The sequence below is a fragment of the Nymphalis io genome, chromosome 5, assembly GCF_905147045.1.
Source record: "Nymphalis io chromosome 5, ilAglIoxx1.1, whole genome shotgun sequence".
NCBI lineage: Eukaryota > Metazoa > Arthropoda > Insecta > Lepidoptera > Nymphalidae > Nymphalis > Nymphalis io.
This window is the reverse complement of record NC_065892.1, coordinates 5,569,909-5,594,977: the sequence shown is the minus strand read 5'-3', so window position 1 is coordinate 5,594,977 and position 25,069 is coordinate 5,569,909. Positions and strand designations below refer to the sequence as shown.

The window sequence follows — 25,069 nt, the reverse complement described above, 5'->3', positions numbered from 1 at the left end:
TCACTGAAAGCAAACTATAATAAAAATTCCAAGTCCTGTAGAAAGGCATACACGAGAGCGGATGCACAGCGCATTGTACAGATTGGTCATGACCTTGTTTCGCATCCTAGGGGCTCCCGTAGCTTCTGGCGTCTGACCAAGTCTGTGCAAAACAATTTCTGCCAACCTTCGCTGCCACCGCTCAGAAATCCGGACGGATCGCTAGCTCACAGTCCGCAAGAGCAAGCTGATCTCCTGGCTAAACTCTTTGCCGACAATTCCGTCATCGATGATTGTAGTGCACTGCCACCCACAATACCTGCATGTGGCCATACGATGCCTGACATTAAAATCAGGCAACGTGATGTGCGTGCGGAGCTGCAATCACTTGATGTACGGAAAGCTAGCGGTCCCGATGGAATACCAGCCATAGTGCTGAAGAAGTGCGCAGCGGAGCTGTCTCCTGTGTTAACGCGCCTGTTCCAACTTTCTCTCTCTTCGGGAAGTGTGCCGGAGGCTTGGAGAAGAGCTAATGTGCAAGCGGTTCCCAAAAAAGGGGATCGGTCTGACCCGGCAAATTATCGGCCAATAGCTATCACCTCAGTACTTTGTAAGGTGATGGAACGGATTTTAACCAACCAACTGATCCATTACCTAGAAGATCACTGTCTAATTAATGATCGTCAGTACGGTTTTCGACCAAAACGGTCCACAGGTGATCTTCTAGCGTACGTAACACACCTCTGGGGTGAAGCTATCGACAAGCATGGAGAATCGTTGGCTGTCAGCCTCGATATCTCCAAGGCTTTCGACAGGGTCTGGCACAGAAGTCTTCTCTCCAAGCTACCGGCATATGGTCTGCCTGCTCAGCTATGCACCTGGATTGCCAGCTTCCTACACAAGCGTAGCCTTCGTGTTTTAGTAGATGGTTGCGCTTCACAATTCTATGTAGTGAATGCTGGGGTCCCCCAGGGATCTGTGCTATCTCCCACACTCTTTCTTTTGCATATCAATGATATGCTCTCCCTTGGGAACATACATTGCTATGCAGATGATAGTACAGTGCATGGTGGATACCACGGACGCGCAGTGGCTGGGCGGGCGGAAACTGAGGAGAGGCGGGAGAATCTTGTCATTGAACTCGATAGGACGTTAGATCTCATCGCCAAATGGGGCTCTGATAATCTTGTTGAGTTTAATGCCAAGAAAACACAGGTATGCGCTCTCACGGCGAAAAAGTCAACATTTTCCCCTCTTCCCTCCCTCTGTGGTACTCCGCTGGTGATGCAAAGCAAAATCGCCATGCTGGGGATTGACGTTCGCTGCGACCTTAGTCCAAGGGATTACATCGAGGCTGTTATAAAAACAGCTTCACGGAAACTCGGAGTTCTGAACAAGGTGCGGCGCTTTTTCACGCCACAACAACTGTGCCTGCTGTACAAAACACAGGTACGGTCTTGCGTGGAATATTGCTCGCACCTTTGGGATGGCTCCGCTAAGTACCTACTTGAGGCCTTGGACCGGTTGCAGCGACGTGCCGTACGCATTATTGGCGACGTAAAGGTCACAAACACCCTTGAACCTTTACAATTGCGTCGTGAGATAGCAGCACTGAGCGCTTTCTATCGACTGTATCACGGCGAGTGCTCTGAGGAATTATTCTCTCTAATTCCTGCTTCCCCCTTCCTTCTTAAGTCCACGCGGGCTGGTTCTCGATGTCACCGCCTAACTGTGACATCAATTCCATCGCGAACAAAGAAATTTGGCAACTCCTTTCTTTGTCGCACTTCCAAAAAATGGAATTCCTTACCAGCTCACGTATTCCCCTCCTCTTACAACCCGGGTTCCTTCAAACGAGGCGTGAAGAGGCATCTTGCGGGCCGGCAAGGCGAAGGCGGCTAGTGCAGAACGTTTTTCCCGTCTGTACTGGCCGTCGTCGCGTTTGGACTCTACTACCACTTACCATCAGGTGGAGTAGAGTCATTTGCCCTCCCGGCGATATAAAAAAAAAAAAAAAAAAAAAAAATATGAATGCTCGGTATATAATGCCCTTAATTTATTACAGCATATCTATCAGAATGTCAGTAAAAAAAAATAATATTTTATTTAGATTTATTAATTTTACCTTAATCTATACAGTTTTTTTTTAAATTGAAAAATGTCATTAATCCACGACCTCAATTTTAAAAAGGGAGAAAATAGAACAGAGTAAAAAATTATTACCTACAAATTTTCTTGATGAGGTATGTGAAACTGTCTTGATGAAGGAACCCTAAAATGTGTTTCGAATACGAATCATTGGATATTTTATTGATTATTTTACCCAAACCGGAGTTTATTAGTAACCGGAGTGACTCTAGTCTCTTACGAGGTTCAAGGACGTTTAAATCCGGGCAAAATTTATACTAGAAATAATGTAAGTTTCGTTTTATATCATTTGTATTGCTTCCTATTATAACATTAAATTACTGTTTCTTCTCTATTTCCTAATAATCTATTGGCCTGGGATTGCTGAGTTACATGGAAGCTTATAGAAGCTTATACATATATATATATATATATATATATATATATATATGCACTTGTGTTTGTGCGTTATTATAACTGTCTTGCGCAGTTAGATAATCACCCTTGAAAATGATCGTGGCCAAAAGTATTTTACAGCTTAACTTGTTATATCTCTTGTGTTTATTATTACACTGGTACACTCATCCCTCAAACGTCAAAGTATTGGTGTTTGGCAGAAAATTCATTTGTTACCTTATTTGGATTTAAAGTATATAAATATCTCTTATTTTGCTCTATTTACTAAATGAGGATCAGAAAGCAGCACAAGGTTATTGGACACAGTCTAATTTTTTTCGTAAAAAATCAACCATTGAAATCGTAAACAATGATCAATACATAAAGAACATATTTTTCCTATCAACGAACACGTGGAACGTTTTCATCTTCAATAGAACAATGATTCGAATACATATCTATGGATCTGCCTCGTTTCTGTTCAGAGCCGCAGTCTTGCAACACGGTCGGTGACGGGTTTGTCGATTGTTGGGTGCTTGAGACTAATGGCTTCTAGATGACTTTTTACTGACAACTATGTGATGCGAGATAACAAGTAAATGTCCTGATTATAAGTCGTTTTATCAATAGATATTGCCAACGTAGGAGTCGATATGTATAATAGTTGGATAGAACACGTGAATCTTGAAATCGTAACCGGATATTGGAATTTCAAAAGCGGCCTTCAAATTTTTTTTAAATAAAATATTAGAATTTAATCACGAGCAAATATACAGCCTCTTGTGTCACTACTACATTGAACAGTAGCAGTGACGAGAGAAATTAAGCAATCTATATACAGTCAATGTCTATGCGTCTAACATGGCAACTAAAATAGTAGAATTATCCCAAAAGTTATCATAATTTAATTGAGCTTATAGAAATATTATAATGCTACCTGGTGCCAAAATAAGTTATTAGTCAGCACATTTAGCCCTATGATACACTCAAGAATAAAAGAATTAATGCCTAAACTAACTAAACTAGCAATATATAATTAAAGAACACAATTTGATAAAGTAGTACTATTGCAGCTTTTGTTTAATGAATGAAATCCTATTTTTTAATCCTTAGCTTACATAATACTCGGGTAACGTATCAGAACACATTCAGTTGAATATTTATTTAAAAAAAATTAAAGATATGACAGTTATGTATAAGGACGTGATAAGCGTGTGATACTATTTGAATTTGAATTTAAATTAATAATGTTAAATAGTATTTAAGAATAATCAACATAAGTACCTTTAACTTGATGAATATTTAAATAAAAAAATATTGGTGTCAATGTAAAGAAGTCTCCAAGTTAAAAGTAATCGATTATAAATTATACACAAAGTTACAAATTATTCACAAAATAGTTCTTAAACATTACGCAAGATGGCACCTTGGAGATGACAGCTGATTGATATGTAAATAAGATTCAAGATGGAGGCGTATGAAAATGTCGTATTTAATAAAATCGACTTTTAATTATATTGTTGTAGCAATGGACATTCCGCCCACTTAGTTTCTACGGATTATGATATCTTTATATATGTATAATATAAAGCTGCCCGTCCAGATTTTTATGACAAACTTTTCTTAGCGGATGCATAAGGTTATGAATTACACCTACGTTCCAAATTTTTAAGGCTCACTAGTATTTGCGTTGATAGATAGTTTGGACGAACGATTTTATAATTATAGATAATTGCAACATAAACATGGTACAATAGAAGATTATTATCATATGTATTATTTGACTAATTATTAAATTCTGTAATTTAGACTTTATATTATGGAGATGGCTTTTATGAAAAAGCTTTTCTTCCAGTTGTATAACAAGTGTTACTTGATACACGGCGGAAAAGTGTGAGCGAGATACAGAAAGGCATAACAAAACTATATAATTATTATTATAATTATATGTAACGTTATTATTTGAGTGAATCGTGGTAATATCCAAACAAATGATCAAGCAAAACTCATAAGTTCGCAGATACGCTACATCGATTAAAAATATAATTCAAGTGGCTGAAACATTTGTATTTTGAAATATTACAGTTCATTTCAATCACTATAATTATTTAAAGTATTATTTTAGGTCACGTTGCTTTTGTTACAGCTTATAATTACAATACTACTATAAGTTATTATAAATTATTAATGTGAATTTAATGATGCTGCGTGCATTCGGATGCAATAAATCTTTACATTGATGTACATAATTCTGAGGTATCATAAAATGAACTAAAACTGCAATTAATGCTTCATTGTTCTACTCGTAACATCTGATGACTACATACTTGTGTATTTATGCGTGTACACTGGTGGTAGAGTTTTGTGCAAGCTCGTCTGGGTAGGTACCACCCACTCATCAGTTATTCTACCGCAAAACAGCAGTACTTGGTATTGTTGTGTTTCGGTTTGAAGGGTGAGTGAGCCAGTGTAATTACAGGCACAAGGGGACATAACATCTTAGTTCCCAAGGTTGGTGGCGCATTGCTGATGTATGCGATGGTTAACATTTCTTACAATGCCAATGTCTATGGGCGTTGGTGACCACTTAACATCAGGTGGCCCATATGCTCGTCCGCCTTCCTATTCTATAAAAAATATATATAAAGCATTTTTTTAAATCTATACATAAGCTAGCTTTTATATTTAACTTGACACACGGCTAAATTGAAAGAACTTAATTAAAGTAGTTAAATAGCGGGGGTGTTAGAGCTAATTGACTACTTTAAAATACTAATTAGTGTGTTTATATTGTTTAATGTAATTGTCTAGATTTTCATTTAAACACTTGATTTATTTATTCAATTTGCCAGAATAGGGCGGCGACACGTTAAACACTATTTCTCTTGTTTTATCATTTATTGTTTCGACATTTGAAAGAAGAAGACACAGCATTATTTAAAGAATTACCCCCTTAACAATATTTATGGTTAAAGCTGTAAGATATAACTTGCTCAGTAAACACTAAATTCAGTTAAGTGTAATGCTGACTTTTGTCTTATTTCGTGCGGATATTGTAGCCTTTTAAAAACGTGATTTTTAAAAGTGATAAAGACCTTTAATCCATTTAGATTTACATACTAAGCGCTTCATCTTTTACGATTTATTAATAACTTGTACATTACTTTTGATGTAATTTTAATATTATTTAATTAATGTTTCATTTGACAGATGTTAAAATGTGTAAATCTTATCCGATGATTACGGGTTCGACCCCAGGCAAGTACCACTAAACTTTTGATGTGCTTAATTTGTGTTAATAAATCTTCTCGTGTTCGGTAGTTAAGGAAAATATGGTGAGGAAACCTGCATGTCTAATTTTATTTTCCGAAGTTCGGCCATATGTGTATATAGCGTATTATATAGGTGGAATAAACCCCAAATCTCCTCGAAGGGAGAGGAGGCCTTAGTCCGGCAGGGAGACATTTACATTTTGTTAGTTTACTTTTTTGATCGCGAACAAGTTGATATTACCATTAGCTGTTTCCAATTATTAGTATTTTTCTTATCAAAGAAAGTAGACAATTTCTATTATATAGATATTTTCAATACAAGAAATATTTAATGATTCCTATTTCGGTACTATTAGTCTTATTTGTTATAGGATTCTGTAAAAATACTTGTTATTAAATTTTAGTATATCACATATGTATTAAAAATATTTCATCTTAATGAGTCACTACACAAGTCATCTTGATGTTACTCAACGTCGAACTGGTGGACCTTGTGCGAGGAAATCCATCAATTTTCGGAAATCACTTTCTCAATATTACGAAACACGTTTGAATTTTATTAATGTGACAAAATACTTTAAGGTCAATGATAAATATTACAATTAACAGTTATTGTTTTAAACTACCAAAATATTTTATATTAACTCACCAAATGAACATGAGTACAGTAAATAATAACAAGGGTCATGTAATAAATTAGAATGTGTAGGAAAAATTCACACAAACGATTTTGAAATAAAAAACAACGATATTACAAACGTTATTACAGAATGACTAATTTGAAATTGGTTCAGGTTTCCATTAATTTATATACATTTGATTATTTTACCAGTTCCAGATTTACAAACAGGCTGTATTTATTGGTTGGACCCTAGAGTCTAATTTGATAAATTTGAGCATACACATCCTGTAAATATTAGTATTAAGTTCATTTTATTTTATGTTATAATGTTTTGAATTACTGAGTTTCTTGTCTGTATTACGTCATCTTTCATCAACCGATCAGCCATTGATTTCCTAGTGCCAAAAATGTATAATATGCGTGATCTAAGTTTACTGGTCAGTTATTCAAAGCGATAGAATTTGTATAAGTATAAATTAAGAATAAAAGAGTGGAATGGGGGTTCACTTAGGCTAAATATGCAAATACGCTTATTGTGTAGTACATAATAATAATGTCTTCCAGACCGATTTTGGCCACGGCGGCCAATCTCAAGAGAGATTAGCCAACTACGCTGGAGATATTATAGTCCACAAGTGTGTGAGCAAACACAGGGTCACTCTCTATACCCTAACTCTCATAATCCGATGGGACAGCAATCCGACTGACTGGAAAGTGGTTAGGCGCAGGACCAACGGATTTACGTGCTTTCCGAGGCACGAGAGTGTACAAACTTCCAACTTCCAGACTCCAGGCTGCTACTGAGAATTTTCTGACAAAAAACTCAATAACTTTATTAGCCCGACCTGGGTATTGAATCTAGGATCTCCGGGACTGCGGTCTTATATCAAGCCACTAGAACATCGAGACAGTCATAATTGGTTGGTATATATATATATATATTATTTATTATAGTTATTTTTACGGTATTACACACGCGGTAAGTCCCGGAGAGTCTTATGTTTCAGGCCAAGTAAAAGAATGTTTAACATAATTTACGATACAAAAACGATTATTCAAATATTCACGAGTGCAAAACATAAATAAAACTAATGACAATAATATTTATCATTCGTTATATAAATATACTTCATCCTCTCATCTATTATACTCTTCATCAAAATATCACTTACAATTAATTATTTAAAACCAGGATTTCCGTCAGAGCATTGCAATGCACAATATTTACAAAAATCATAATTACATTTAATAGTTCTTAACACTAAACACATACCAGCCACATTCGAAATTAGCTTATTAATATGAAAAATTATTCAAAGATTTCAATGTCAACACCCATACAACGCCGCGAGATCACCGCAGAACGTAAAAACCAGTTAAATTATTACACATCACTTTCGTTCTTAACACGTACGTCGTAAAAGCTTCAATTTCGTGTACATATTTGGACATTAATGGTTGTAGGTTCTAAAATGTAGAAGCAAATATGCCAAAGGTTATTAAAGAGTCTTATGAGGAAGAATAATACGGATCTTTGGTTATCCGTGTTGAATAAAAAATATCTTTACTTACTTAATAATAAATCACGATGTTGAGTGTTTTGATTGACTAATATGCTGTTTTAAATAATGTCATATTGTAAAAAAGATGTTTGTATAAAAATATTGACTTGCTTCTAAAGTATGTCGTTTCTGAACTTTTATAATGTAACGTTGAAAGATTTAGAATTTTATAACTTCAACACTTTAAATATCTGTTATTTGATACATCTAATATTAGCAATTTAGGAATACTTTTGACCAGCCTTAAAACAATCACTATACAATGAAATTATTAACTGAAAAATATTTTATCGAAACATATTTTTCTTTACCCATAACATTAAGTATTTGCAATGAATTGTTATAATTAATTTGAATAATAATCTTTTCTCCTCAAATACTAGTACGTATGTATATGTTTTTTTTCTGTTTATCAATAATATTCTTAATAATAACAAAAATAACATTAAAGCTTCGGTCAAGGTCACATTAGTTTATCTAAACTTGATTCGAATTTGGACCACTTCCATATATGGCTGTGATGTTATCATCACATCTGCAACAGCTCTGTTCATATTTTTTTATATAAGAATAATTCAAGAAATATGCAAAAATTCAAAATAAAACTACAAAATTAATTTGAATTCAGATTATGTTAGTAACGAATAAGTATAAAAAATCGATTGATTCTTGTAAATTGTTGATTCATACTTTTTGCTTTTATATAAAATTATATAAATTGTGAGATTTACTCACGACGTTTTCTATCACACCACACACGAGATAAATTATTATAAATATAGATATTATGATGAATGAATGAAAAATGATGATTTTTCTATATAATATAATAAATTCTGAGATAAGAAAATTACTAAATTTTGACATTAAATATCTGTATAGATAATAAATAATCGTCGTCAAAGGTATTACAAATCGTATACGTCTCGTATGAAGAAAACAGTTCTAATTGATTGTATAATCTTTGGATCCTTCGAGTGTTTAAATGGCAAGACAGACTTGACCGTGCATGTCGCTTATATAACTTTATCACTTACCCACTTTTATCTAAATATCACTTACATACGTGTGCAACTTTTCTGTATGCATATGTAGTGTGAAGTACAAATAAAACATATTTTGCACACATACATAAAAATAATTTATACTTTGACTTCGCTTGGCTCTTATGTACGTTTTGAACTGGCTTCCTATTTAGTGGTTTAAAACTGTTGCAGTTCTGATCAGAAGCACTTAGTGTAGTTTAATTCACGATACAAATAGTGTGCTCGAAAATCAATAACATGAAATATTTAAGCCTGTTTAAAAAGAGCATGAGGAACTTTTTCACATCCGTGCTATTAATAACTGCTGATTAAAATATCTTTGATTTATATCATGTGTCAATGTAAGCTTAGTTGTATGAAATAAAAAATAAAATCTAATAATCCAAACAAACAGATATATTATGATTCAGGATCTTTTAGAAACTTACCTTAATAATAATCACTACAATTAAAGTGCCGTTGTTTTCAATAACCGAAATCAAATGAATATAAGGAAATAATAAATAATCGCAACTTATTTTAAAAAGATAGTTACGTATTTTTTAGCAATATCTAGGTTCTATTATCTAGAAACTATAAGATATAGAAAATCTAAACTAAAATTCAAACAACAAGAACAAAATAAAACGTGACAAACAAACATAAACAATTAAATTATACAATTGGTATTGCCATAGTAATGGCATATAAAACGTGTTTTATTGTTTTTTATAAAATGTTAATAGATATTTTATTGGAATGATGATCGTTAAAACAACTTGAAAAACGCGTTGAAGTCTAAAGTGCGAACCGTAGTTGTCATTTAAGTAGGAGCTTTTATTGTTAGTTATATTTAAATCTAGCATCAACAATGACTAATTCTTTATTATTATTTAATGTGCGATTTATATACAAACACTTTAATCTGAATGCATTTATCCGTTTGCATCAAATACAATGACTAACCTTTAAGGTATTAACGTTTTAAATTGGACTAATGAGACGTAAGTATGTCTCTTACGCACACTACATACATAAGGAAATTAATTAATATAATACATTTGAAGCTGAATAAGCTTATATGAGGTTCTATCTAGAAATGTATGTTTTTTTTGCCTTGGCCAAAATCGGTCACTAGACCGTCACAATTGTCACTAGGAATGAAAAAAAACCTAAACAACACATTTAATTACAATTTTAACAATAAAATTTTATTTACGATAAAGACAATTTTATAAAGACAGTATTAAATTATTTTTTATTAAAATGCTTAGTTATTTTTGGAGTCGCAATTATCTAGAAGTTATATCACAATTCCATTGTCGTTATAAATTAAATGTAAACACAGCATCTTGTAATGTTTAATTATATTATCTTAGAAGCGGAAGACATGACAACAATACGGTTTGAATACAAATCACTACGTGCTAACTCCCACTTATGTGATGACATAATTAAAAATACTTAAAAATTTTTCTTACTAAAATAATAATTAAAACTGACATAAGTATCTATTGATAATGTTCAATGTTGAAATATAATATTAACTTGTAAGATGAAAATAATTGTTAAGTCCTTCAAATTATAAAAAAAGCAGAAGTACATGTTTTCTTACACTCAAACCGTCATAAATCTAGATGTCATGAATGTGCAAGCGTAATTCGTCCATAATTAAGAATTTTAGTGAAGATTTAGCTTTAATGGACAAGTTAATGTGGGAATTTGGGAATGATTATACACCTTACGTATCGTAACAGCCTGTGAATGTGCCACTGCTATCTGCCACTGCATCTATTAGCAATGACATCTATTTTTTATTCTAAATTCCATCCTCACCACCTCGATGTCTAGAAATCTACAACAGCGATATTTAAGGCATTTTCTGCCTTTTTTTGGGAGGGGTGTGTGTGGCTCGCCGATGTCCAAGGCGCCGAGTGCGCTCCGAACATCAGAATACCCACTAAAAAACCAGCGGTACCCTTTCCGTCTTAACGAAGAGCGCCACGGGATCGCTTTCGTATGCTGCCGTGACGCTCTGACGAAGGCATTTCCTGCCTCGCATAACCACTCTGTGGGACCAGCTTTCGCCGGCGATTTTTCCAAACCGATATGTCATAGAATCCTTCAATAAAATAACGTAATCATTCCTTAAAGGCCGGCAAAGCACCTGCAAGCCTTCGGGTGTTGCAAGTATCCATGGGCGGTGGTAGTCGCTTTCCATTAGGTGAACCTCCTGTTTATCTGCCCCCTCTTACATAAAAAAACATATTCGACGTAATAATCTATAGAATTCATCGAAAGGTCGATATTGGTGTTAAATCACGTTATCAGAGTTATTATGATATTAAAACTATCATTATTAGTTGAGTAAGATAATCATATTAGTTATTTTCTGAATAATTTAATTTCAGAAATTATATCCTAAACTGTCTGTAGCCACAGACTGACCTCTGACTTGTATCGAACGCTTTCAAAACATTGACTCGAAAGAGATCGTCTTTAATATTTCCTAATCCTTAAGGTCAAAATGAATTTTTATTATCATCCTTAGCTTAATTAGAAGGTCTTCATCGCTTTAAGCCAGTAAAATAATAAACATTAATACTAATTAGTATCATTTGCAAATAACGTTTAGTTATTTATATTTTATTCCATATTTTTTTTATGTAATGTTTTAATGGGTATTTATGAAAAACACTTAAAGTTATATAGTAATTTTCGCCTTTAGATTTTTGAACGTGGTTATTAGTGGGATTTATTGCAATAGACTGCATTTTGCATAGAATTAGATACCCTTTTACAAAAAAAAAACGTGAAAAACGATAATAATTGTTTGCTTGGTGAATTAGTTTGGTTTCTTGATTTTTTGCTTCCGTTATCTGTGGGCTTATTTGAATTAGGAGAGAATTAACGTACTTAAAATATTTTAGCGTAAATGTAGTAAGTCGTTATGTTAATATTTACGGATTAAGTAGACATAATATTAATAATTAATGTAAATAAACAAACTGGATTGTCACTTGATATGCTTAGATATTAATTTATTATATTGTACAAATATATGCAATAATTTTATTGTGTATTTATTTAAATTAATAACATAAACTGTGTAACATAAACAAAAAAGTGTATTTGACTTTGATATGGATATAAAAAGTATAAAAATGTTGAATCGTGTAAAGACGTTAATGTTCATACCTAACTGCATTAATATAATAAGAAAATAAAAAACTCACTAACCTATAAAACCGCATTCACGGTTTTACCTGTACTAAATGAACCAATGAATAAAATGTATATGTCTGATATATGATGACTTTTTTACTTGAATTTTTTAACTTTGTATGTTGCTGTGGATTTCTGTTACAAATAAAAAAAATAACCAGGTGTATCTCACATACAAATACGGTTTGTCAGGTCGGTTGACCTTTATAGTCTCTGCTTCTTAGTGTTATAACGTAAAGATATTTTTTATTTTATTTTATTTATTTAAGATTCACCAGTGGTAAATACATCAACACGTACAAAGGTATACAATTTTAATACAACTTAAAACTAAATGCATTACCTATTAAGGTGAATACCACTTGCAATTTATGCTATAAATTATAATAGTATAGTTAGTTCAATCTACGAAGAAGCGCCCCACTATTATATTACCACTACAGCTTATATTGCACACTTGCACAGTAGCAATTGAAAAAAAAGAGAAAGTCATGTCATCGTTAATTAAACTATCTATATAAACGAAGCTTTAAGACAATAATATGTTTTTAAATCAGGCTAGTAGCTCCCGAAATTATAGTTTTCAAATATACAAACTCTCCAGTTTTATAAAAACATCATGAATAATGTTAAATGATATATCATTATACTGTTACTGTTCACGACGCATAGCCTAAAATTTTATTTATCATTTTAGGCAGGCTACCTGCTGGGCCAAGGTTGACGGATTTGGTGTAAAATGTCAAGGTCTTTAAGAAAACTTCAGATGATAGTGACATAAAATATCAATGAAATTTTGATTACAACACAGTTTATATATAAAAAATTAAGAAAAAAATATCAATAATATTTTTCTTCCATTGAATCACAACTGTGATATATGGTGAAATAACTTCATACGGACAGCTTATAAATTCAATCCTGTTATACAAAAGTCGTTTAGCCTCGTTCCCTGCTTAAAGGGATTCGGACTTATGCGTCTATTTTTTATTAAATAAAAATATATACGTTTGTTATAAAAAACTGGATAAGGTGTAAACGTAAAAACACAATTCTTGAAAAACATATTTCTTGATTTTTATAATTTATCATATATTTAAAATCTCTTTTAAATATTATATTTCAATTATAAAACCCAGTATTCTTTTTTATGACGAAATTATATAGTAGTTGACAACATTTCTGTACATAAGTACAAAATAGGTCAATTAGTTACATAAAGCACAATATACATGTCTCATACACATGTCTAATAATAAAATATCCGTCGGTCGGTGTATTTCATTCTGTCGACTGATGGTCGGTATTGAGTAATATTGCTAAGGGCCTGTCCAGCCATATACGGTCGCGATGACATCGAAAGAGATAGGTACTTATTCTCCACGCGTATTATAGAATTACCGACATTTCTTTACATCGTAAAGCAATTATAGCATTTTTACTCTTTAACCGTATGAGAGGGCATGCTTAAATGGGTATTTATTAAAAACGGTTATTCGGTCAGAGCTTTCGATTTTGAAACTATCAAAACGTCTGAAGTTATTTTATGCTTTTATATAATAGAAGTTTTACCGGTAGTAGGGCTTTGTGCAAGCTCGTCTGGTTAGGTTAGTATTACTACCCACTCATCAAATATTCTACCGCAAAACAGCAGTGCTTGGTATTGTTGTGTTCCGGTTTGAAGGGTGAGTAAGCCAGTGTAATTACAAGATTGTTGGCGCATGGGCGATGTAAGCGATGGTTAACATTTCTTAAAATTACGAATGTCTATGGGCGTTGGTGACCACTTACCAACAGGTGGCCCATATGCTCGTCCGCCTACCTATACTATAAAAAAAGCAATAACATAAAATTATAATTATTTGCTTTTATATTAATTTTATGTTAAGAAATAAAAATAACAGATTTAAATTAAATATCTTCCACTTGATAATACATTCAATTCAGGTAATATTAAGTTTGAGATTATTTGAGAATGAATACAATCAGCGCTAAATTACATCGCTTTTAGTATAAACATTCTCATACAATCCATTTAGTTTTGGTGTCAAGTGGATATTATGTCATGTCAAACATAGGGTAAAAACGGTAGGGCTTGCTCAAGTAATTATTTATGTTTTTGTTTAATTCGTTTCATTTCGATATTAGCGGAATCAATTAATTATATAAATTTTACGTAGCGAATAGAACATCAATTGTGTATTAACTAGACCTGTCCATTTTTTTATATAGATATCTTAAATTAGTGTCCTTAAAGTAATTTTAAGATATCTCCTGACGTTTACGTCATGCTTTCTTAATCCAATTTTAATAATTTTTACATAGAATATTTTTATGAAATATCTTAAGCTATGAATGTGCGAATGCGAAAAGCGACTCTTTAGACAGCCAAGGATTAATCAAGAAACGTGGCGTATTTACGCATTTAAAAAGAATCAGTTATTTATCAGCTATAGTAAGAAAGTTTCTTAAAACACATATATTTCCAATATCCGTTATTCTAAGGTTGGCGGCATATAACCAACCATAACATTTGGCAATTGTTTCTAACAATCTAATAGTTGTTCTCCGATTGTGACTTCCAAACAGAAATTAGGTTCTTAATTCTACCATTAATCAAAATAACATCTCATATTTTATTGACGTTTTTATTTCAATGGCAGATACAATAACATTGATCAATGAAATGTCAATATTTATTAAAAGGTTACGCTAAATAAATATTAACATTTGAAGATTTGAGGTCATAACCTGATGCCTTACCGATACATTTAAATATGACCTTTATTTAAGGAGGTCAAAAAGATGAATTTATGTTTTATTGAAAAATTTGTACAGGTCAGTTCCAACTTCTACCACAAAACTTTTTTATAGTCTTTATTGGTGTTATTTTAATTTAGACCGTAAAGTTTACGTACTTTATTTATTGATATTGTGTGTTACACATCAATCAAAATTGAAAATATCGTAAAGTTAACCAAAATGTCCAAAACTTTTCTTAACCTTTAAATGTTTCTAAGCCCGACTGTATAACGATATTATATAGATTTTTAAAGCGGCACCATGTTACTAAGTGTATTTGCTTTTTTTTTTTTTATTACAAAAATTACACTAAATCTCAACCAATACATTAATAAAATTTGACTAAATATTCTTTACAGAAATCATTAGTAAGAATAGTTAATATTCAAAGCAAAATAGAACATCATGTTTTCAACATTCTCAATGAATTCTCACAACCAACTACAACGAAATAAGTCAACAATAGACATAACCCAATTCTTAGACAACCTTGCAGAGAAATGTTTTCGAACTATTTCTCTATAACTTACATAACAAATTTCGCATAACGATGTAAAATCGCTTTACTAAAATATCCTCTGTACCAGTTTTCTTAACATTCCGTGACGCGTTCGTTTGTTAGCTTGCGTAACTTTGGGGTCAGGTTCATGCTATTGCACTTTTGTATAGTTTAAACAAGCACAATGGACTGCATATATTTGACTTTGTTATGTGATAATATCATAGATTTGTGATAAAACATTGACCCCGTAATTATGAAATGCTATTTGGTTTTGGCAAGCATCCTTTACACCTTACGTATAAGATACCTACAGTGGACCAATTGCAGACAGAGTAAAAATATGTCAAAATTTAAATGAAACAGATATATTATACTAATTTTGAATTATTTTGTTTATTATACATTAATGTTGGAATTATATTATATAAAAATATATTATAGCATTAACATTAACGAAAAGCTTTTCGTTCGATCATGCGTTATCAGACTGACAAACATTATACAATGCGTACTATCATAGTCCGTAACTTCTGTGTACCTTTATATTTCTGTAATTTTGACAGACGCCTGTTCTCATCATAAGTGGAATAACAAAATATTTTACATGCTCATGGATATATAGGATGGAAATAAATTAAGTCGCGTAACAATAAAGAGTTCTATCTTAGTTATGAATCATCTTGTCGTGTTTGTCAATCGTCTTGTGTTTAAGTTTATAATTTACAATGATACAACTTATAAAGTTTACTATAATAACTTTCAATTTATTATCTGTTACTTTACTTTTTTTTTAAGAAAACCGCTTGTGATAGACCCACTGTTGGTCTAAGGGATTCTTTCCCTTTGAGAAGAAGGTTTAGAGCTTATTCCAGCATACTGCTCCAATACACGTTAATTGATACGTATGTGGCAATATTTCAGTGAATTTAGACACATACTGGTTTCCTCGCGAGGATTTCCTTTACCGCCGAGCACGAGATGAACTATAAACACAAACGAAGTACATGAAAATTCAGTTCACTACCGATATCACAGTCCAGAAATAAAATTATTTCAAGTCTGTTTCAATTGAATGCATCATAGCATGGCAAGCGATACCTACTTTAATATATTTATCGAAAAATTACTAAATTTTTAATAAATACTTCTCAAACTTCATTTGCATATCTAGTGTTATGTATGTTATTGTCATTATGTAGACAAAGCAATTTTAGTATCTAACAAATAGGCCGCTAAATATTTTCAAAGTCTTATGAAATTTTATAATAAAAACAATACATGGCATTGACCGGGGTCAAACAATTCGAACATGTTTTTTTTAATAAAGGTCAATATTTCTTAAAAAAAAATGATCTTCCGTTGTAAATTGTCTTACTATTTGTAATATATTAACAGTCGATGTAACATTACAATGTAACCTTTTCAATTAAGTAACAGACTTCTAAAAATTGATTTATTACCTTCTGGGGGGCACGTTTGTCTTACTTTGAGGATCCGCTACTTGCCCTTTGACTTGATAGCGTATTAAACGACGTTAAGTTACATAATGTAAAGTTAATAGCCGACATTTATGTAATATTTTTATATACTATATATCCATAATACTTGACTGGTTCGTTGGTCGCGTGGCTAGATTTAAGACCGCAGATCCCGAGGTCCTGGGTTGCCAAACAATAAAGCTGTTACATAATTGCTAATAATAGTAGCAACTATGTGCATATCAAAATTTTCTAGCGCTTTGTCATTTTTTGTTCAGGTTATTGTTTTTTTTATGAGGAATGTAAAGATAATGACTAAATAGATTCAGCAAAGCGGTAAATTACAAATGTAGATGTCGATTGAAGATGCACTTCTCGTGCGCCATTTGCATATAAAATAATGCGCATACTCAGCCAACTCACTGTCTAGAATCAACCCACTTAAATCCTACTCATTCTTTAAATATTTATCGTCATGTTTATCATTAATATCTGAAGGTGTAACAATTTTGGTCATAACATAACGACATCTGAGTTAATCTGATACTAAATAATATGTATGCATAAACTCTTCTTAATATTCTGCGCCTGATAAATTATTTGAGCAATGACATATTAAGGAAACTTTCTCAACAAAAATAAATATATAATTTAGAATATATATACGCATGGCGTGAAGTAACCAAGCTCTAGTTAAATAAATAACTTATATTATTATCTAAACGTTCATTGATCGAATGTTATAACATCGGGTGTCAACGACCAATGGTCTTTCATATTAAAGGCAAATTAGTTAATTTAATTTTGTACAGCGCCTTAAAAACTGGAGCTTAGATATGTCATTTTTAACATGTAAAGTTGTGACATGCATTAAAATAGCTACACGATCAATATTTGACTGAATAGCTATTGGTTGCGCCGGTCTGTCTAGAAAAACACCATAAAAATATTAATCAAAGAGCTTAGAAGGTCCCTAGGAACTTTAATATTTTTATTTTTTAACTTTAATTATTCCGTAGCGCTGAGAATAAAGTTATATTATTTTTAGTTGGGTTGGGCCCCTCGACTTAGCCCCTTAGGCCGACGCCTTGTATAAATCCGGGGTTGTTGAAGGGTCCACTAGTCATTCTTTCATAAATGTTTTATTTATCAGTAGTAAAAGTAGTAACAGCCTGTAAATGTCCCACTGCTGGGCTAAGGCCTCCTCTCCCTTTTTGAGGAGAAGGTTTGGAGCTTATTACACCACGCTGCTCCAATGCGGGTTAGTGGAATACACATGTGGCAGAATTTTCATGAATTTAGACACATGCAGGTTTCCTCACGATGTTTTCCTTCACCGAATAGCACGGGATGAATTATAAACAGAAATTAAGCACATGAAAATTCAGAGGTGCTTGCCCGGGTTTGAACCCACGTTCGGTTAAGATTCACGCGTTCTTACCAATGGGCCATCTCGACTTACTTATTTATCAGTCGATGAGTAAATGTAACTTTTTGGTAAAAGGATACAGTCATAAGTTAGTCCACATATTTCTTAAAATTTTATTAATCACTAAATTGCTACACGTGTATAAATACCAGATGCCAAAATTTCGTCACTATGCGGTAAAATATTAATAAGTACCTATTTACTAAGACAGTAAAGCTGATTAGGTAAATGTCTTCAAGCGTATATGTATTCGTCAAATATTTTGAAACTCAATGATCAATAAGATAAATCTACTTAACATTTGTCAATATCACCGAATTACCCGAACAGACTACCACATAATTAGAAATCCGTACATTACCAATATTGTGTATTGACATTTTTAATCCGTATTTTACAAATGGAATCATTACGAAACTTAGCGAGACTCGAGATGACACAGTGGCTGGAACGCGTGAATCTTTACCGAAGATTGGGGGTTCAAACTCGGGCATGTGCTACCATGTTAAGTTAACAACTTGCTTAATATGTAATTATAATTCATTATAGTATGTCATTATAATAATAAAGTAGCTCTGAACGTTACAATTTCCATTCGACTCTTTTTTGTGTAATATTGTAAGAATTACTCAATATTTGAGCCAAATTATTGGAGCCGTTTCTGCGATACATAAAATATGTACAAAATATAAATAGAATTGGTCCTTTTCTATTTTATTATATATAATCTTATAATATTTTATATATAATCTTTTAATATTATATATAATCTTATAATAAAATAGTAAAGGACCAATTCTATTTATATTTTGTACATATTTTATGTATAAGATATTAATCTGTGCCTAATATAAATTTCACTATGAATGTTAAAAAGTCTGATAAAAAAATATAAATTAGTCTAATAATTATACAATATTACGGAATATGAATACATTAAATGACTAAAAAGAGTTATAATGTAATTTTATTAGAAAAACTCCACTGTGAAAACTACTGAATCGTAATTTTAACTTAGTGGTAATTTTTCATTGAAATCCGGTAATATAACTTAAAGTGATTTTTAGGAACAACTTAAATGCATATTTTGATTTTGTAGGTTTTATAGTTTATTTTATATTTTTTCTATATATTTAATAGGTATTTTTATCATTTATATAAAAATAGCATTCTAATGATTTGAATTGTGCAAGCAAGTTTAATATAGTATTACGTTAAATTACTTTTGTTTTAGAGCCGTCGATGTACGCGCAACTGATAATGTTTACCTACCACGTGCCTGACCTTAGGTCAGATAATATTAAACTAACGTTGCAAAATCTAGAGGCAAGCCTTGACCTGAGTTCGCGACCAATTTTATTCTTAGCTATTTAAAAATGCTCATTCCTAATTCATCGATTTTCATTAAAAAATATTATATTACAAAAAACGTATATACGTAATAAAATTCCATTTTAAATACCTCAAATCTCTTAATTTTTTTTTTACATCGCTGAACACATTCTAACCACAAATATTTAAATATTTATATGTATTTATTTGAATTACAGAGGCTGTCACTGCACATCGCGGTGGTCCTGTTCGCGGTGTACCACACCTGCAGAGCGGACCGACTATACCGTGCTATCCCAAGCAATCCAAATCAAAACTATGCTGTCCTAGGTGCACCCATATCGGCGGATTTGAACGAGGATGGGTACTTTTACCCTAAGCCGAAAATTCCATTTCCACCGCCACCACCAATAACCAGACCACCACCACCACCACCAACTCGGCCACCACCACCACCGCCAACTCGACCACCACCACCACCACTGTCAACTAGGCCACCACCCCCACCTCCAACTCGGCCGCCGCCCCCACCTCCAACTCGGCCGCCACCTCCACCTCCAACTCGGCCGCCACCCCCACCTCCAACTCGGCCACCACCACCACCACCCACTTCAGAGACAGGTTACGTGTATGAAAAGCCTCGTATACCTTTTCCGCCCCCACCGTCAACTAGACCTCCACCCCCGCCGCCCCCACCGCCTACTAGACCTCCACCCCCACCGCGCCCACCGTCTACTAGACCTCCACCACCACCCCCTCCTCCTACTACTAGACCACCACCGCCAACAACCAGACCACCTCCACCACCACCTACTAGACCTCCGCCGTCAACAACTGGATACTATTACAGCACTCCGAGGGTGCCATTCCCTCCTTCAACAAGACCGCCTCCACCGCCTACTCCGAGAACAAGACCACCTCCTCCACCTACTCAGCCACCTACGTATTTACCTCCTACTTCGAGACGACCACCACCTCCCCCACCACCAACAACTAGACCACCACCACCTCCTCCTCCACCAACGACAAAACCTCCACCACCTCCTCCACCACCAACTACGACTAAAACACCAACATACAGTACAATATTAGACATCTTCAGAACAACTGGCTATGAATATCCAACTCCTAAAGTTCCGTTTACATTTCCAACTAGAGCCCCAACTCCCACCACGCAAAAACCGATAACATATTTACCACCAGCAACTAGAAGAACTCCGCCTCCCACACAACCCCCGACAAGGCCACCACCCCCACCCACACGTCCATCAACTTACTTGCCACCACCGACGACAAGAAGACCTCCGCCTCCCACACAACCTCCAACAAGACCTCCTCCACCACCCACACGACCAGCAACTTATTTACCACCACCGACTACTAGGAGAACGCCGCCTCCCACACAACCTCCAACAAGACCACCTCCACCACCAACACGTCCATCAACTTATTTACCACCACCGACTACTAGGAGAACGCCGCCTCCCACACAACCTCCAACAAGACCACCTCCACCACCAACACGTCCAGCAACTTATTTACCACCACCGACTACTAGGAGAACTCCGCCTCCCACACAACCTCCAACAAGACCACCTCCACCACCAACACGTCCATCAACTTATTTACCACCACCGACTACTAGGAGACCTCCGCCACCCACACAACCTCCAACAAGACCACCTCCACCATCAACCACTAGACCACCAACATACTCGACAATAATACCTGAATTTAGAACTACCGGATACGATTACCCAACTCCAAAAGTACCGTTTACCATACCTACTAGACCACCTGTTTACATTCGTCCATCAACTACAAGAGCTCCGCCAGTATATTTACCACCATCTACGACCCGAGCTCCACCAGTTTACATTCCGCCGTCAACTACAAAAGCACCTCCTGTATATGTACCACCTCCTACGACCCGAGCTGTTTATATTCCCCCCTCAACTACAAGAGCTCCTCCTGTGTATATACCACCTTCTACAACTCGAGCTCCTCCAGTTTACAGACCTCCATCAACTACAAGAGCTCCTCCTATATATTTACCACCTTCTACTACCAGAGCTCCACCAGTGTACTTTCCACCATCAACAACAAGGGCCCCTGTATACGTGCCACCTTCTACGACCCGAGCGCCACCAGTTTATATTCCCCCTTCTACACGGCCGCCATTTGTTCCCGACCAAGGATACTTCTACGACAAACCTTCAGTACCCTTTGTGTTCTAATCTAGTGTAAGGATGTTATTAAGATGCCATAACTATTAAATATTATTATTATTGTGATACCAAACTGAGTGTTGAGCGCAACATATTGATTGTTTTTGTTTACATGTCGATGTATTGATTTTTTAAACCTAATATTAATGTAAAAAGGAATGTTGTTGCGGAAATTATTTAAACCAATGTTGCACAGTTGCTAGTTGCTTTGAAAATGTACAAATTATTTCATTATCTATTGATGTATTTTATGTATAAAATATATATAAATAATAATTATAATACTCAAAAGTCTCGAACGCGAAATCGCCACTGCCTTAATCTAATTTTAAGATTGTATAATTATATTTTTTAAATAAAAAAAATAATAATACTTTGTTTTTTATTTCAAAGAAAGTAATAAGAAATTTTCCGTAGTCGAATAATAAATACTGTTTGAAGTTCTTCCAACTTATGTCAAATGGAAAAGGTACAAGTAAGTAATGTTATTTACTGTAAATGTCCCACTGCTGGGCTAAGGCCCCTTTTTGAGGAGAAGGTTTGGAGCTTATTCCAACCACGCTGCTCCAATGCAGGTTGGTGGAATACACATGTGGCAGAATTTCGATGAAATTAGACACATGCAGATTTCCTCACGATGTTTTCCTTCACCAAAAAGCACGAGATGAATTATAAACAGTAATTAAGCACATGAAAATTCAGATGTGCTTGCCCGGGCTTGAACCCACGTTCATCGTTTAAGATTCACGCGTTCTTACCACAGGGTGATCTCGACTTGTAAAAGGTATATTAAAAATTAATACATTCCTTCAAATGTACGTTCATTCGTGATTAAAACTCATCAATCAGAAATGCTTTCAGATAATTTCATATCAACATGAAATAAATCTTTTTTTTTTTGTTTGATTTTCATTACTAAAACACGTAATAGGAACGATCCGAGTGAATTTGAATTAGATTACATGATAATATGGGTTTTACTTTTAACACTTTTAATATTTACTTTAAAGTGTTTTCAAATGATTGACGAGCTGGTTGGCGTGGTTGGTAGATACTTGCCTTTCATGCCGAAGGTTGTGGGTTCGATTCCCACCCAGGACAGACATTTGTGTGCATAAACATTCTGTGTCTGAGTCTGGGTGTAATTATTTATATAAGTATGTATTTACAAAAGAAAAGTAGTATGTGTAGTATATCAGTTGTCTGGTTTCCATAGCACAAGCTTTGTACAAGCTTAATTTGGGATCAGATGGCCGTGTGTAAAAATGTTCCAGGATATTATTATAGGATTATTATTATTTGTTTAAAAAAAGGTTTGTATGATAGTTCGAAAATATTAATTATAGATAAATATAGAAAAAGAAACACCTGTAAATTTCTGATTGATAGGCTAAGGTTTCCTCCTAGTTCATTCGTTCCACCATTGCTGCATTACTCGCATGGATACATGGCAGACTTTTGTATGATACAAGGCATGCCTTTTAAGTTATGTCGTTTTCATATTTCCCAGCAAGTTTGAATTTGGAACTGTTCTATATTCAAATGTGTTTAAATTTTGAACCTCAAAACAGTTGAAAGTATTAGGATTAAAGCTATTGTTTAGTCACAGCGTCGATTGGAATCTGTCAGGTTACGTACGAAAATGAATCTTTCTAAGGAAAATGTTCGTGCAATAATTTTCTACAACTTTAGAAGAGGCCTGACACGGCTTCAGTGTTTTGAAGAGCTAACATCTGTGTTCAGTGATGAAGCCCTATGTCTGCGGACTGTCGAACGCTGGTATTTAGAATTTCAGCGTGTACTAGTTTCAGTACATACTAGTGTTAGTGACAAATCTCGCGAAGGACGCCTAAAATCCGCCTTCACTGAAGATAATATCATTGCTGTGAGACAACTAATTCTCGAAGATCGTCATGTGACGTATCGAGAGATAGAAGCTCTATTAGGCATCTCAGGGACAACCATTCAGAAGATCTTGCATGAAGCGCTTTTTGAGAAAGCTAGTTTGCCGTTGGATACCGCATCTGCTTTCCAACGATCACAAGGCGGCCCGCGTCAGATGGTGTAAGAAAACTCTTCAAAGGTTCAACCGAGTAGAGTCAAATCACGTCTACGACATCATCAGTGATGAATCTTGGATCTATGCCTATGATCCTGATTCCAAACAACAATCTACAATATGGGTCTTTCAAGACGAGCGAAAGCCGACTAAAGTTGTTCGTTCTCAAAGCACTTCAAAGAAGATGGTGGCCACGTTCGTTGGAAAAACTGGCCATGTTGCGACTATTGCACTTTAAGATCGTAGAACGGTTAACGCAGAGTGGTATACCATAGTTTGTTTACCACAAGTCATCGCCGAACTTCGTAAATCTGACTCAAAGCGACACATCATCCTGCACCACGACAACGCAAGCTCACACAGCGCTCGTCAAACGATTGAGTATTTGAAGAAGGAAAAAGTAGAAATTCTTGACCATCCTCCATACAGTTCTGACCTAAGCCCTAACGATTTCTTTACATTTCCTAAAATTAAGAAAAGTCTTCGTGGTCAAAGGTTCCAGTCCGGTGAAGAAGCAGTCGACGCTTTCAAGTCAGCCATTTTGAACACCCCCACTTTAGAGTAGAATAAATGTTATAATAATCTGCTTTGAGCGAATGGAAAAGTGTATTAAGCTACGTGGTGAATACTTTGAAAAACAATAAAAAGTACTATAAGGTTCGAGTTCTGTTTTTTTCTTCAAACGACAAAACTTAAAAGGCATGCCTCGTACATACATCCTCGCGATATTTTCCTTCAACGCCGAGTACGAGATGAATTAAACGAATTAAGCATTTGAAAATTCAATAGCATTTGTTTGAACCCGCAATTTTGCTCCTACCGTCATACAGATCAACTAATACGGAGATTAATATGAATAGAACTTGGGTTGCTTAGCACTATTACATACTACAATTATGTAATATATGTTTTTACTAATACGATTTCAATAACAATATTTTAACGATAATAATAATTCTTTAAACCATAAATCTTATATCTTGCATCTATTAGAAATACACTAAGTTTTAAATTGGATAAATAAATAAATA

General features: G+C 34.2%; 1 protein-coding gene across 1 annotated transcript in view; it reads left to right on the top strand.

Moving 5' to 3' along the window:
* The window catches only part of LOC126768483 (uncharacterized), a 28,703-nt gene extending 6,351 nt beyond the window's left edge, over positions 1-22,352 (top strand). The window contains exon 2 of the mRNA XM_050486623.1: positions 19,970-22,352. Within this exon, the coding sequence (XP_050342580.1) occupies positions 19,970-21,988 (2,019 nt within the window). The 3' untranslated portion in view covers positions 21,989-22,352. The remainder of the gene's footprint in view (positions 1-19,969) is intronic.
* Positions 22,353-25,069: the final 2,717 nt, after the last annotated feature.